At 45.4% G+C, this 15672-nt stretch overlaps 4 protein-coding genes across 4 annotated transcripts; 1 reads left to right on the top strand and 3 right to left on the bottom strand.

Annotated features, from left to right (window-relative positions):
* Positions 1–2908: 2908 nt before the first annotated feature.
* Positions 2909–3589, bottom strand: ATNIH1004_001696 (uncharacterized protein; the record flags this gene model as incomplete). Its single annotated transcript, XM_033566395.1, has 1 exon — positions 2909–3589. One exon carries the CDS (start codon positions 3587–3589, stop codon positions 2909–2911), a length of 681 nt encoding a protein of 226 aa, XP_033432152.1.
* Positions 3590–4490: 901 nt separating this feature from the next.
* Positions 4491–5890, bottom strand: ATNIH1004_001695 (uncharacterized protein; the record flags this gene model as incomplete). Its single annotated transcript, XM_033566394.1, has 2 exons — positions 4491–5433; positions 5487–5890. The coding sequence occupies 2 exons, from the start codon at positions 5888–5890 to the stop codon at positions 4491–4493; spliced, it is 1347 nt and encodes a 448-aa protein (XP_033432151.1).
* A 3116-nt stretch (positions 5891–9006) lies between these two features.
* On the bottom strand, positions 9007–12363 carry ATNIH1004_001694 (WD40 repeat domain-containing protein; the record flags this gene model as incomplete). The annotated part of the gene is made up of 4 exons (XM_033566393.1): positions 9007–10588; positions 11669–12113; positions 12167–12281; positions 12331–12363. The coding sequence occupies 4 exons, from the start codon at positions 12361–12363 to the stop codon at positions 9007–9009; spliced, it is 2175 nt and encodes a 724-aa protein (XP_033432150.1).
* Positions 12364–13656: 1293 nt separating this feature from the next.
* Positions 13657–14220, top strand: ATNIH1004_001693 (baculoviral IAP repeat-containing protein; the record flags this gene model as incomplete). The annotated part of the gene is made up of 1 exon (XM_033566392.1): positions 13657–14220. One exon carries the CDS (start codon positions 13657–13659, stop codon positions 14218–14220), a length of 564 nt encoding a protein of 187 aa, XP_033432149.1.
* Between the last annotated feature and the right edge of the window lie 1452 nt (positions 14221–15672).

The following is a 15672-nucleotide window of genomic DNA, read 5'->3' as shown; positions in this document are numbered from 1 at the left end:
TACTGCAACTAGTTCATACACATTTTTGGTTGAGAAACTTGGGCAGGTCATTCAAACAGCTTAGCGTATCACGCGTGATAGGTTTCCCTAGTTTAGTGTCGTACTTGTTTTGGTGGGGGCCTTTAATTATAGCCCGAACACTAAGAACAGTCTTGTGTCTTATCTCTATGCCTGCTGTGCCAGTAGGCACGGGACGGCCCCCTTTTGGCGCAAGAAAAATTGTACCTGTTCTAGTATCTAACCTGTTCTAGTATCTAGCGCTTATATATCGGAGACAGAAAAAGCAACTTTAATATTTGAAGCTAGGCAACTATAAATTTATATACATAGGTATGCCCAGCCAAGTAAATTCACGTTATTTTTTAAATATAATATTAACTTAAATAATAAATAAAATAAGAAAAGAACACACAATTAGATTATTATAATGGTGTACAGAAGTACAAGAATAGAATCCAAATAAACTGTCACATCACTGAAATATGTATACCTTTATTACTGTTGACATACAGATTATGTTGTTACTTGGTAAGTGTTCTGATAGAGGTAGTTTGTTACGAGCGTTTTCGTTCTATATTGGATTTGTATTGAAATTCTGATACAGTACTTTTAATGAGAGCATGTGTTCTAGCGTGTAGGGTGAGAGAATAAAAAGATGTTCCAACGACCAAATGGACAGGCGTGGGGACCATGACATTGCATCCTTGTGACTTACCTATCACCACAATAGTGTATACACTATTATGTAGCGTAACGGATAGCCCCATCCTGACAAATGGTTCCAGCAGCCACAGAGCCCATCGGAACCAATGTTCCTCGGCTACAGACTGAAAACGACAATCCATTATTTAGACAGAAAATGCTTCCTGGAGTGCAAGACAGCTCCTTCGCTACTGAGTATTGGGATGTGGCTTGAGATGGATTTGAATCGACACCCGGTGATGATGGACTATACATAGAAATACTTGTCGCAGAAGTCCTGTGGCTTGTTGTTATATCACCGATTGTAGAGAGTGCAGGGCCTGGCGACGAGGCTGGAGAGAGAGCATGTCTCGCACTGTTGCCCAAGAATACAGCAGGACGCACGCACTGAAACCCCACATCGGATACAGTCCCTTCGACATCGTCTCCTGGCATCGGGAAATTGACTTCTTGGCCCTCAATGGTGGTACACTGTCCCTCGGCATTAATGTTGGCTAGAAAAATAGTAGGCCGATCTTCCCAATGTATACCTTGCCTCCCTCCAGACGCTGCTAGCACATGGGCATTAATACTGCTTGCCGGAGGATCCCAGATGGTCACCTGAGCGCAGTTCATATACATCTCCCGATTGCCAATCTTATTAAACCAGGTCCATGCCAGCAGAGCTGGTCCGCGCGGAGCATCTTCTGGGACCCGAAAAGAATATTGTAGCGACATGGGACAGTTGCCTATGATTGACTTGATCACTTGGAATGTCTCTCCATTATTATAGGAGAGGGAAATCTGACACGATCCACCCCCATGCGTTGCCGTCCCACGGAGAGTTACAGAATAATCCTCGCCGGCTGTATAATTTGTCACTGGCGCAAACGGATCCTGACTGTAGCCCTTACAGGGGTAGTCAGACCCCGACATTGACAGGGGCGATGTATAGGAATAGTCCACTTCTCCAGGAAGGCTTGGTGCCAGTGGGCTCCGAATAGGTGGTGGGTCACTCATTTGGATATGTCCCAACGTCTCGGATGGGAAGATAACATATAATGTCCATATCACTTTGATGATAAAAAATGACATTTCTAGATCAGCTGGTTTAGGAATTTGCCGTGTTTTGGTATTTCCTGGAATATTTTATTAATAAACGGACCTGGGTAGAGTCATCGCGCAGAGTAATGCCATACAGAGGGGTTGGTTTATTTAGCTTCCTCTTGCTTGTATTGTATTCTGAATTATGGCTGATACTTTAAATCGTAGTAAAGTCTTCGGGGTACTAGAACTAATCAGGGGGTAGTTTGCACACAGAAATAAAGAAATAACAATTCTCTTTATAGCACAACATGACGGGATGCTGCCTAAATATGCTGTTTTGGGATTAAACAAGCCAACACTAAAGCTACATATAATGTCGCACTTAATCAGAAGCATTTGTATTATTATAGACTAAAAGACGTGCAACATTAATAACACCGTGTTTCCAAATAATTTTGGACAGGAGAACGCCGGCAATGAAATCAAATATTCTCAGCACTACTGCTATAGATAATGGTCCAGCAAATTCACTTTATGTCTAGCCCGGTGACATTTGCTGAAGTACCGGAGAATCATGCCTACCCAGTACCTTATCCCATGCTCTAGCTTGTTAAACCTCAACATGCCAATTGCAAGGAAAAACGGAGCTCTTTTCCCCGGGAGTAATTCATAGCATTGAGCTTGTGCAGTACTTTGGAATGCTTACGGTGATCTATTGTACCGTAGGCGGCTAAAGTTCCTCCGTACGGTATGTATACAGTTCCATGCGTAATCTCATTTTATTACAAATTATTGAAACAGACTTTCAAGAACTAAATTATGGAATCTATACGAGGAGCCATTCCAACAAAGGCTGGCCATTTTCCTATGCAGCGAATGATCAGGTTGATTTTATATTATTGCAGCGTATAATTTGATTCTGGAAGTAGAGCTGGAAAACTGGCTCTACAAGTTTATTATGGAATGAAGGTCTCGCACACGACTTTAGTTGTTGCCGGGCTTGGAATAGTTTGATACCGTTTAGCTAGGGGACTCGATTTAAAGAATACAATACATATTTACAAAGAGAAAAGTTGGATTTGAAGTAAATAGTTGACCAAGCAATTGTACTAGTTTCTTGACACTGTCCCGAAGTAAATATTTGCACCTGACCAGTCACTAAGACATAAGATACAGTATCTCATTTCACGCAGTACGAGGAAACTGTGTTCGTGGATTTGTCCATCGCTTCTGCCAAAAGGTTCAGCTTGCTACCCCTTCGAACGACCATATATTGTTTGAGCATTCCATGGTGGTGAAGGTTGAGAGCACAGCCATGCTTGATCTTCCCCCATTTTTCTGCTGGGCCGCCAATTCCGATAATATTTGGTGGTTTAAGTACCTTTAATCCGTCGCCTTGGTAGAAGTGGTACTGTAATTCGAGCCCATTTTTCCGAGAAAACAGCCTTTTTAGCGGAACATATGCCACGTCATGTCCGGTAATAACCTCGTATATGTTGACGGTGATTCCAGAGGGGAAGTGAAGCTCATACTTTTCTTTGTTATACTTGAAACGGTCCTGAAGAGAATCGAAAAATTCTTTTTCTTTGTATCTAAGATCACTGGAATGGTCGCTTGCAAGGAGGGTAATATAAAGGCGATTTAATGGCTTGAGTGGTCGGAATGAGCTAAGGTCGCGGCCAACTAGTACAGGAAGACATCGATCATATGTAAGAGCTAAATCAAGCCAGGTTGTGTCCTTAAAAATAAAACTCCATAAAGCTGGAGCAGAATTCTCAACATCGATCGGACTAGGAAGGTCCCTCAAGTCGTACCAAATATCCTCTGGAAGGTCCCCGAAGAGCTTATAAAGAAAATCCATGGCTTAAGAGAAAGAAGCAAGACAGTCTAGTTATATCACTGGAATATAGATCTATAGTCTAAGTCTACTAGCAGGGGAAGGGTTTATATATGTATCGGTACTTCACACAAACAAGTTTTCATTCTTATCGCGCTAGATACATACGTAGCGCGAGAAAAATAGACCAAACGGCATGGTTTCATATTTGCACGATTAAGATGGTCTGGTTTTACAATGCACAGTATAGCCCAACAGATTTACATATATGTGTCTTGTTTTGTTACAATATAAGCGAAGGACACTTTGGACATAAATGGTTGAGTTATTCTTCTGGCCAATGAGCTTTATCATTAAGTATTTATGTACTTTGCCCACCTATTCCTCAACTAGTGCGGTACAGTATAAGATTCATCTTTTATTTCGAATTTAGCACTCGCACCTAAAAATACAGTAATAAGTTGTTGGAATCTGGAAAGATTAATTAACCTTATGTACAGTACAAGATTGATTTTAATTTCGGAAACAGGCTGCTCTTCTATTCTAGAATAAAACATGACTACAGGTTAAAATAATACTATTATTCTGGAAGGACCGGATAACTTAAGATAAGCAGAGCAGAATATACAGTATGAAGCTTCACTTTCCCAGTCTATCATATGAAACCCATAACTTGTTAAACTCTATGGTATTGTGAGAAATATTTAGTAGAATCTCTGCACGTTTTTTTTTTTAATGAACAACGGTATTAGTTCTCGAAAAGCTTGTATTGAAACTATTTTAGAGAGGCTATCGTAGGACGTGTTTTGAGTGATACAGTTTGCCTTTTATACATACGTAAGAGTACAGTATCTTACCTTTTCTCTCCTCCCTCTACCAGTGAGCCTCTGCTATCGCATAATGTATTACTATGCAAATGCATTTGCTATAGCAGCGATTGGCTAGTTCGGTGAAAAGCAGGGACTTTATACCCAAGAGTCTTCTTCCACATCATCTCCTTTGCCTCGGCTACGGTGTAGGGCACCAAGTTCTCCACGTCCATTGGCTCAGCGACCAATCCTCTCACGCGGATGAACGAGGCGCTTGAACATGGCTTTTTTCCCTTGCCGAAATTAACAATAGCTCCCGCCCAGTCTTCCATAATCTTTCGCGTCTGCGGTGCCTGCCGAAAAAAAAAGAAAAAAGTGTGGGGCATGGCTTCATATTCCTGTATTGTAACCGACACCCCTTGCGCGTGCGCAGTCTGTACAACAAGCTTTGAGGCGTCAATGATTTGTTCCTGGCCCGAACCAATCCATATGGGACATGCCCCAGTCCAGTCTTCTGACGCAGCTGGGCTGGCTAGGGGATGTGCCAGCATGCCTGCCTCGCAGTAGAGGTTGGCGCGTGGAGGGTTGGTCGGCCAGGATGCACAAGTTGGAAAGGTCTTCTGAAGGTATGGAAGTTTCTCAATGGGCACTGGAAAAATATCACAGAAGGCATTTTGATTAAAGGAGGGGAATGCATTCGCCAGATCCGCTACCGCGCTTACCAGTGCGGCTCCAGCTGGTACTGTGGGTGTAATGTTCTGCCCGTGGAAAGTTATGGACCTATCCCTCCTTATTAACCGTAGTAGAACCTGTAGCATTCCCAGGGCCAGACAAGCACCCGAGCTATCTCCTGCCAACACTATCGATGATGGCGGGATGGCTTTGTGCGGAGACCCAGGAGGCGGTGCCAAGAGAGTGAGATAAGCCTGGAACACATCTAGCAAAGCGGCAGGAAAGGGATTTTGTGGTGCCAGACGCTGGTGCACCATCAGGACCTTGGACCCGGTGGATTGGGCCAACAAACCCGCTGTCTTCCGGTAGTTGGATGGAGTGTTTAACCTGGCATCAATCAGTTACGATCAGGACATCGGTCTGGGCATAGGAACGCGTACACAAAGGAACCTCCATAGATGTAGAATATTGTCAGTGGGCTTTTAGTCTCCACGATGAGCTTTTCGAACTTTTCGCCCTCACTCAGGGATGGCTCAGGAGTGTCTTTGTTAGTATTGCTGCGGAAGCCAGTCCACTCGAAAGAAAGGGATGCTGAATCTGGACAGTCATAGGGAATATTCTTATCATTTGCCTCGTCGATAAGGGATAAGAGCAAGTCGCGGGAGGTATCGTTTGTTGGTTTTGAGTTTGTGAACTTGCTGACCCAAACAGGGCCTTTTACGGGGTCATTTCTGTTGGTTGTGGCTTGCTGGGTGGAAATTGGGATGGTGTGGATGCTCTTGAGGTATTCAGCTCTCACTTTCTGAGTAGCAGCAATGAGATGGCGAGAATCTTCAAAATTCATTGTGTAGGCTAGTCCTTAGAGTAGGTGGCACTAAATAGGGGATACTTCTGGTGAGAGCTATATAGTAGCAAAGACTGTAAATAAGAATTAAAACAGAGGAAATGCAGACCAATTCAGCGCGGGCATTAAATACCTCTCATAGTTATGCAATCCATGGTATCTTTAATTAATCCAGATATACACTTTCAAGGACATATATAAGCATCCCCGCCCCTAGGGATAGATAGATACTTGGCAGCACAAGGTACAATCGCAAATTCCATATTTCCTAGACATCATCATAGGAATCTCATTGATATACACGACCGGTGGCACCACCAAAAGCGTGGTTTTAATTGTTGGGTTGTCGGGAGCCTACGAAACATTTGATTAGTCATGTCAACAACCTGCACATATCCCAGTATCCCAGCGCAACCCCACTATGCTAGGCCACGTTACCCAATCATTGTAACCTAAGTTATCATAAACTTAAACCAATGCATTCCAGGTGATTGGCCAGGGCTGACAGTCTCAATGACTAAAACCTGTCAGATATATGGCTAGTCCCGAAGAGGAAATAGAGTACGATTGGTAAAAAGGCTTTATTATTTGAATGAATCTGGTTGGACTCTTCTTGATTATTCTTCTTGGTTATTCTTGATGATTATTATGTTGTGTGCTCTGCGGGGGTTTTTCCCCGATCTAGTCACTTGATTCTGGTCCACCAACGGCCATATTATTTGACAAAAACTGGTCTTTCTCTTTGCAAAGCGCCCCACATGCTATCACGCGCGATACACTAATCCATTTCGGCCAGCTTATTCAGGTTTTCAACTGGAGTCATTCCCTGAAAAGCCACTTGAAGATTGCAATTATCTCCTACACATCAATTGTTTCAATTTCTGTTACAGTATCCATGCTCTGACTAGCAGATCTTTAGCATAATCCTGATGGGCCAACATCTTGTCTCCTCTTATACTGGGATTTGGTACTAGAAGGTAGATAAATACAAATAAACTTCAAAATATTGTACTGTTCGGGCACCTAAAACCCTTGGGCTCTTGGAGAGCCGTAATTATGGTCCATTTAGGCATATTTTTTGTATTGACAACACCTTTCATCAATCACTAGAGGTATGTAGGCTGACCGTTGGGAAGGGAAATTCCCATGGGAAATCGAGATGGGATTCCCTTCCCAAAAAATCGTCCCCCAAAAAATCGGGACGATTTTTTTGAAATTTTTGGGAAAGGAATATCCCGTCCCGTGCCAAGATCGGGAAGGGATTATTTCGGGACATTAAAAATTTAGGAGGGAAATTCCCATCCCATGGGACTCCCTGATGCAAACGGGACCAGAATTTTTAAGTATATGGGAATGGGAATATCCCATCCCGAATCCCATATAATGGGAATCCCTTCCCGAAAGTCTTGGCAAGGGAAGGGAAACTTCTGGGATTCTACCTTTACTGTTACTAAAGTCTGTTACCTTGTTTCTAATGTACATATGAGTTGGTGTATAAATATTTGTTCATCCAGTTTATTCGTTTATCAGCTAAGGCACAAGGCAACCCGACAAACAAAAAATTACGAGTAGAGGGAATCGCAATGTGGAGAACCTTGCATAAGTATTATTGATGGTCACCAGCATGGATATCAGGGGCACTTTATTGTTGGCTTGGGTGACACCCACAGCAACACCAACAATGATCGCAATAATAAGAACTGTAGTGCGATTAGCCAGCGCTCACAAGGCAAAGCACTTAGTACGGGTAATACTTACTGATAATAAGCAGTGCATACAACTTCCACTTCCTTGCGCGACGTGCACTATCGCCTTTCCTTCAAGCACGTGTTAAAATGTCAAATCCTATTCCCACCGCTGATCAAGCCACAAAGAGACGCCGAGGAACACCCCAATCAAGCTTCCCAGTAGAAGTGTGACACCATTACACGCGGTTGCAAAAACGGTGCACGAGTCTGATATTCTTTCTTGATCAGGCCCTAGTCCATAAATAGATTATGCCCGCTTTTCTGTGTCCAAAAGATAGGGTTGATTGGTGAAAACCGTTAGGCTTAGCCATCTAGGGACTAGCTCCCTGGTCAAGAAAGAATCAAAGACAGTAAGTCTCTTGCACCGTTTTTGCAACAGTGTGTATCTGCAAGTTACCGTTGTTATACTTGGATTCTTCCCAGGAATGAGGCTCATTGACAGGATGGAAGGAATCGGAAACAATCGAAGACCATAAATACTGTGACTACGTGACGGAGGTGACTATAAGTAAAAATAAAACTCTGAGGGCAAAATTGCTGCAGTCGCGCAAGGAGTTTTTGGAACTTGAAGCTCATCACGAAGACCTGAAAGCACAACACGCACTCTGTCCATTTCATATTCAAAAACCAGAAGAGGAGATCAAGCTACGCACGGAACGCTACGAAGCCCTACGCGAGGAGAGGGAGAAATATAAGCAGCTCTGTGATGAGTACGTCGCAATACTTCAGCTTTATTCCAAGACAGAGAAGTCTTAGAATATAGCTACACTAGTAGTAGTAGTAGTAGTAGTAGTATTCATACGCTGACCCTTCGCCTAAGGCGATATTATAGCTACACTAAATTGCAAAACCGCCGCAAGAGTCTTATACTCTCCGATTGTATTTCAAACCCTAATGCCAAGGCAGGCTAAACTATATTAGGAATATTTAAGGAAAAGCTATGTTCCGGAAGTATAGCATGTATTGTACTAAACCGTTAGATGACAGTAAATTACGGTAATTGTATATGGTGCTTGTATTGGGGAACCATGGTATCTAGAAGCTAAGAAGCTTCTTTGATGCAAACTAGCCAAACCCCAAGAAGTAGGTGGCTCGAGGATCTGGCAATCTGTCAACATAACCTCTCTTTGTCTCCTACAGAATCTGTCACGGTCGACGTGGCAATTTGGAGCTTTGTCCCAGGTTACTTGATACGGGTAGTGCTCTGGCTAGTCCATAGGTACAGAGAACCCAATACATGAAACCCGCCCATCACTATAGCCAAGAGCAAGGATACCATCTTTAATAGCGGAAAGCTAGTCTGACGATACTCAGAAGGCAGCCACAGTGCTTTTTCACCTCCAACAATCACCCAGTTGTTTACCCGAGTTATTTGAGGGACACGGGTGTGTGAAGTTTGGGTACAATCATCTCCCTGGCCCTCATCGCTGGAGACCACCGATCGAACCGAATCTGAATGGCCCTTGAGCGTCTGGCGTTCCAGGCCGGTCTTGGCATCCCAGAGCTTGACGGTCGATCGCGGGAGCCTGAGGCCACTGTCTGACCGTCGGACGAGAAGGCTACCGACGCAACCGAATCTGAATGGCCCTTGAGTGTCTGGCGTTCCAGGCCGGTCTTGGCATCCCAGAGCTTGACGGTGCGATCGCGGGAGCCTGAGGCCACTGTCTGACCGTCGGACGAGAAGGCTACCGACGCAACCGAATCTGAATGGCCCTTGAGTGTCTGGCGTTCCAGGCCGGTCTTGGCATCCCAGAGCTTGACAGTGCTATCGCGGGAGCCTGAGGCCACTGTTTGACCGTCAGACGAGAAGGCCACGGACTTGATCGAATCTGAATGCCCCTTGAGTGTCTGGCGTTCCAGGCCGGTCTTGGCATCCCAGAGCTTGATGGTGTGATCGCGGGAGCCTGAGGCCACTGTCTGACCATCAGGCGAGAAGGCCACCGACACAACCCCAGATGAATGGCCCTTGAGTGTCTTATGTTCCAGGCCGGTCTTGGCATCCCAGAGCTTGACGGTGCGATCGCCGGAGCCTGAGGCCACTGTCTGACCGTCGGGCGAGAAGGCCACTGACTCAACCGAATCTGAATGGCCCTTGAGTGTCTGGCGTTCCAGGCCGTTCTTGGCATCCCAGAGCTTGACGGTGCTATCGCCGGAGCCAGAGGCCACTGTCTGACTGTCGTGCGAGAAGGCGACCGACTTAATCCAATCTAAATGGCCCTTGAGTGTCTGGTGTTCCAGGCCGGTCTTGGCATCCCAGAGCTTGACGGTGCCATCGCCGGAGCCTGAGGCCACTGTCTGACCGTCGGGCGAGAAGGCTACTGACTCAACCGAATCTGAATGGCCCTTGAGTGTCTGGTATTCCAGGCCGGTCTTGGCATCCCAGAGCTTGATGGTGTGATCGCCAGAGCCTGAGGCCACTGTCTGACCGTCGGGCGAGAAGGCCACCGACTTAACCCAATCTGAATGGCCCTTGAGCGTCTGGCGTTCCAGGCCGGTCTTGGCATCCCAGAGCTTCACAGTGCAATCGCCGGAGCCCGAGGCCACTGTCTGACCATCAGGCGAGAAGGCCACCGACGCAACCCAAAATAAATGGCCCTCGAGTGTCTGGTGTTCCAGGCCGGTCTTGGCATCCCAGAGCTTGACGGTGCAATCGCCGGAGCCTGAGGCCACTATCTGACCGTTGGGCGAGAAGGCCACCGACGTAATCCAATCTGAATGGCCCTTGAGTGTCTGGCGTTCCATGCCGGTCTTAGCATCCCAGAGCTTGACGGTGCGATCGCCGGAGCCAGAGGCCACTGTCTGACCGTCGGGCGAGAAGGCCACTGACCCTACCCAAGATGAATGGCCCTCGAGCGTTTGTAAATCTGCACTCCAGAAGTCGTCCGTTCGTGGTGCTACACATATCCACCTAGGAATCTCTTCTTCAAATTTTCTTCTAATAATAGACTTTCTGGGAGAGAATATTAGTCCAGAACCATAAAGTTGAAGTGGAGCAGCATTTGCAATTTGCATGTTTTTAAGAATAAATTGTTTGGCGTCGTGTAAAAAGTCCACTATGTCCGATGATGTTTTGCTCTAAAATTTCTATTTTAGTGTATAGAAGTAGTAGATTTCCCAGGCATTACCCCTATGGCTGACTGCAAAGTGTTTATAATACTAATAGTCTCTGGGATCAACTCCATTAGACTCATTGCTTCCAACCAATGGAGAAAATGGATTTTTAAGAAAGAAAGAACCTCAGTAGTAGTAAGCAACTTGCTTTGTTCCAGATGAGTCACCCAGTAGCGACAGGAGTATTGCAGTTCTTCCGGGAGGTATTGGTTAATAGCCTGACGGGTAATATCTGCACGCTGCATTCCATAACGTGGTAGGCCGCATAGATTTTGTTTGAGGCGACTATTCATAATGCGAAGGCAATGTGAGGTTATACTTGTATGCATGTCCTCCTCGTTTACATGAAAGTCGCTTTTCGTGTTAACAAGAAAGTCTCGAAATGATAAATGTAAAATGCGGACTGGGGCATCTTCTTCCTCTGGAACACTAAGAACCGAGTGTAGCATGCTTAACAGGTTATCGATATCTTTTTGGCATATTAAGAAGCTGCCCAAGTGCATTGATCGAGAGTGGAGTAGCAAGAATAATAATAGTCCCAATAACATCTAGAAACTGCTCCACAAGTTCCCTTGACTCGTCATCGTCATCAGTAACGAGGAGCTGATGTAGTACAGGTAGGTATATCTTTTCCATCTGGGATGCAGATGTGGCTGCTTTTAATTTAAGAAATTTTGCAAGACGCCTTTCTGGAGATAGCTTTCCTTCTCCAACAAAGCGACACACTGTGGCGGCAAAGATAAACAAGGGGACAGCTATTGCAACCAATTTTTCTATAACAACATCTCCAGGCCACTCCGAAGGAAGTGATCGGTTGTCTCTTATTTTTAAAAGTCTGTCTTTTAGAAAGAGACGTATATCATGTTCTATCACTGGCTTTGGAAGCTCGTGGAGGACTAGATCCTGATGGTTATCATACTTCTTAAAGCCAAGGCGGATGGGAAGTTCAGGCCTGCTGGTCAGAAATATTCGCAGCTGCATCGAGTTAGATTGCTGGATCCGGGGTAAAAGTTGAAGTATAACTCTAATGTCGCTTTCTTGTTCGCACTCATCCAAAGCGTCGATCACAATTACAGTGATAATGGGCTGATTTAGATTAAGGCTTAATAGTGGTTGAAGAAGAAGTTTATCGAATTGGTCTCTAAGAGACTTTGTTGAAATATTTGGATCATCCTCAATCGCTCTTAAGACACCAGGTGCCAGTTCCCGGTATCTGGTTACTAACTGTCTTGTGATGGTTGATATCAGTCGTTTTGCATTGCCACGGTCTGCTTCGCCCCTTTTGAAGAAGAAGCTCGCGCCTAGCTGCCCATTCTCCTTAAAGGACTTTGCGACTGTTCGGGCGATGGTAGACTTTCCCGTTCCTGCCATGCCATTTAACCAAAATATGCATTTACTCTCTGACGATTTAGCCCACTCTGCAATTTGACGAAGAAGCTCGGTTCTAGTGCCTGGAAGACAATCATCTTCATGCTGATCCGCATACGAGCCGAGCTCGGCTCCACACGCAATTGGCAGCTTTCCCAGAGGTTCTGCACTTGGTTAACAAAGCTCCCCGACTTAAAAGCTCATATAATCTACCTTCATGACTGAATTGGACATTAACCGTGCCATGGTTAATCGCTAATTGCATTCCAGAATTAGGACCATAAAATGAATTCGTAGACTCCATGACCATAGAATATCATTCGGAAATCGTTCGCAATTATTAAGTCCGTTGGTTAGTTTGGTTTTTTTTTTTTGAAAAAAAAAGAGATGTCCTTCTTTCTTCACCCGCAATTAATACTCGACCCCTCTTTGATGTGTTGGCGCGGCTGAATAACCCGGATATGGCGCCAAACCATACACCAGCTACCTCCAATCATATTTATGAAAATACCATTACACCACTCAGCTAAATGCAGTCCAAATTTGATTATTCTCTTTTTTCTGTTACATATGCTATTTAACAAGAGGATACAACTTAGATAAATAGCCTTCCCAAAAAATCGCAGAAGGATTCTTGTTTATGTACTTGTCTCAGTGGAACCTTGGACCTGTTCGGTCCTGTGACGGATATCGCGTGACTGTTTGTTTGCATTGTTTGTACTTCCTTATTTATAATTTACTTCGCATCGTCCCCCACAATCTCCTTCCTCTCTCCACGCTTGAAATTCTTGTTAAGATAGCACCAATCCATCAAGTTGTTTGGCCGTCACAGGTCAGCCACAGTGACATGCTGACATGGAGATCTTCCACAGTTGGATGGGGCCACCGCCGGGTCAGTGTCGGCCCGTCGAAAAGGGTTCTTGCATAATTGGCGTGATATTTCGTGACTGCCCACCTTTATTCGGCGGTGCTTGATATTTCCGAACAAACATAAATCAGAGCGAATTCTGAGGATAGTACGCTTGCTGCAGCCGACAGCTTCAGCCATCTGGGATGTAGTTAGCTCACCGCAGATAATCATATCATGGATAAATTGGAGTGAATGTTGATCGAGCTAGACTGCGCGCCATCTTTGCAGCCCCTGGGTAGATGGTGGGTGGTCAAGCGAAGATCTTCCACTGTAGCTAGCGTCAGAAACGAGAGGCATTCAACAAAAAATGTATCGGTATGGTATGCTACGGAACCAGATAATACAATTTAAGGAACAGTAATACATGGCGGGGTAAAAAATGTAGCGGCTGTATATCCGGTACAAGTAATATAAAACAGCTAGAAGTACTCCGTATGACAGTCAAGTACAATACAATACAATACAATACCGGACCCATGAATCAGGAATATCCTAATATAGTTTAGCGCATCTTGGCATTAGGGTTCGAAATACAATCGGAGAGTATAAGACTCTTGCGGCGGTTTTGCAATTTAGTGTAACACAAGGGGTAATAAGACAAGATGACCAGAAAAGAAATGATCAGAAAGATGCCGCCAAAGAGAATAAAGAAAATAGATCATAACGAACTTCCTCCCTCTTCCTACCACAACCCGTTCTCAGTCCTGGATCCAACCCCGCAAACCCCAAAGGCTACGCGTTACCCGTCCCGCGCAGCGACGCGACCATCAACACCCCAACAACAACCGCCAGAAAACTTCATCTGGATCGATTCAGAACTCGCTTCTACCCTAGCCAGAACATGGACGTACCAAAATTGGCCTCTTACGAAAACCACGCCCAAGCAGCTGGCGAAATTTGGTTTCTACCATACACCAGATGAATTAAGCCACGATAAAGTGTGTTGTTTTGCATGCGGAATCGAAGTTTCTGAATGGACAGATACCCGATATTCCACCGAAAAGCTATTTTCCTTTCACTATGACGACTGTGTATGGGCAGACCTGCTTGAGGAAACAGATGCCTTTGCGGACTCATGTCCCACCAACCAAAAAGCCCAGGAACAACCTTTACCAACACCAACCGTCGCGGTAGAACCAAGAGTCCAACCACCTAGCCCACGACCTAAACCGGAAGAACCACCACAACCCTAACATCTATTGACCCCGACACCTACCACTAAACAGACATATGCCTCAGTCCTGAGAACTGCTCCAGAAACCCAGCAACGCCCAAAAATAGACCTTAACCCTGTGTCGCAACCACCTACGTCATCCTCCTCCTCGAAGACACCGCACGCTAAAACGCGCCGTCATTCAGCCAGCTCAACCTCAACTCTCACCATCGATGACCTGCACAAAAGATTTCACAATAGACCGTCACCATTCAAGTCTACTTATTTTGACTATCAGCGACCAAGTACACCACAACACCATTTAACTATGTCAGCAACAAATGCGTTATCGAACTTTCTACTCTCGGTACTTCCGGCATTCACAGGATTCCTGTCACATATCCAAGATGGAACACAGGGACACCACGGGAGTTACGCAAGAATAATGAGAAGAGGACGCGGCCATGTCCGACCAAGCTTCACTCATACCTGGAGATAGGGTTTCAAAATGAACTACGGAGCAAAGCCGGAGGGTTTTGATCTATCTTAGATATGCCTGGAGGAGCAGGGCAAGGTAAGGAGGGTAAGTTAACGGATGCTGCGAGACGGTAGCGTCGAGAGTGCGGTACTGGGCTTTGCGGAGGCATCCCAGGGAATTTGAAATCGCGCGCCACAAGGGCCGCAGAACGGAACACCAGGCATAGGCCACCACAGGCCTTGACGAGGCTCCAAGTTCGTCGGGCAGTAATAGTTTGCTGTAAATAGATGCACATATAGAGTAGCGATAGGGGTATCCTGCATATCGCCTTAGGCGAGGGGTCAGCGTATGAATACTACTACTACTACTACTAGTGTAACACAAGACTACTGTATGTGACGGTACTCGCCGAATCGGAGAGTATAAGACTCTTGCGGCGGTATTGCAATTTAGTGTATACTGCGAAAGGGGGACCGACTGTACTCGCCGATATCCAAACTACTGTACCTACTAGGTACAGGATCGGGGCGATCGACCATATTGAGGAGAGGCGAAAGGTTCGAAAAACTTGAATTGATCGCCGGATATCCAATTTGTGGTTGTGGTTGTGTGCCGAGCGGAAACTAAACACGGCCCGATGGCGATTCCGCCCGTCGGGGATCCCGAAAACACCCCAAAGACGCCTGAAAACTCTGCAAGGAATAATGACGAACCGAGCCTGGCACCAGCCCAGAGGGCCAGGACAAGGAGAACACACACACAAAACACAGCGATCCCACCTCTGGATTTCAACGTACCAGATGACACCAGTAACCGGGTCACCAACCAGATGGTCTGGGCGCTGATCATCAACCTAAAGAAAACCATCGCTCACCAAAACATTACTATTGAATCGACCAGAGCAGAAATCCAAGAGATTAAAACGGGACAACAAGATCTGCAGAATGAAAACGCAAAGCTACGATACAGACCCTTCGATCCCAAATCGAAGTACAGACCCTATCCACCCCTAAG

Source organism: Aspergillus tanneri (assembly GCF_003426965.1).
Source record: "Aspergillus tanneri strain NIH1004 chromosome Unknown AapTan_2_pilon_pilon_pilon, whole genome shotgun sequence".
Taxonomy (NCBI): Eukaryota; Fungi; Ascomycota; class Eurotiomycetes; order Eurotiales; family Aspergillaceae; genus Aspergillus; species Aspergillus tanneri.
Note: the sequence above shows the minus strand (reverse complement) of the source record. Positions and strands in the feature narration are given on the sequence as shown.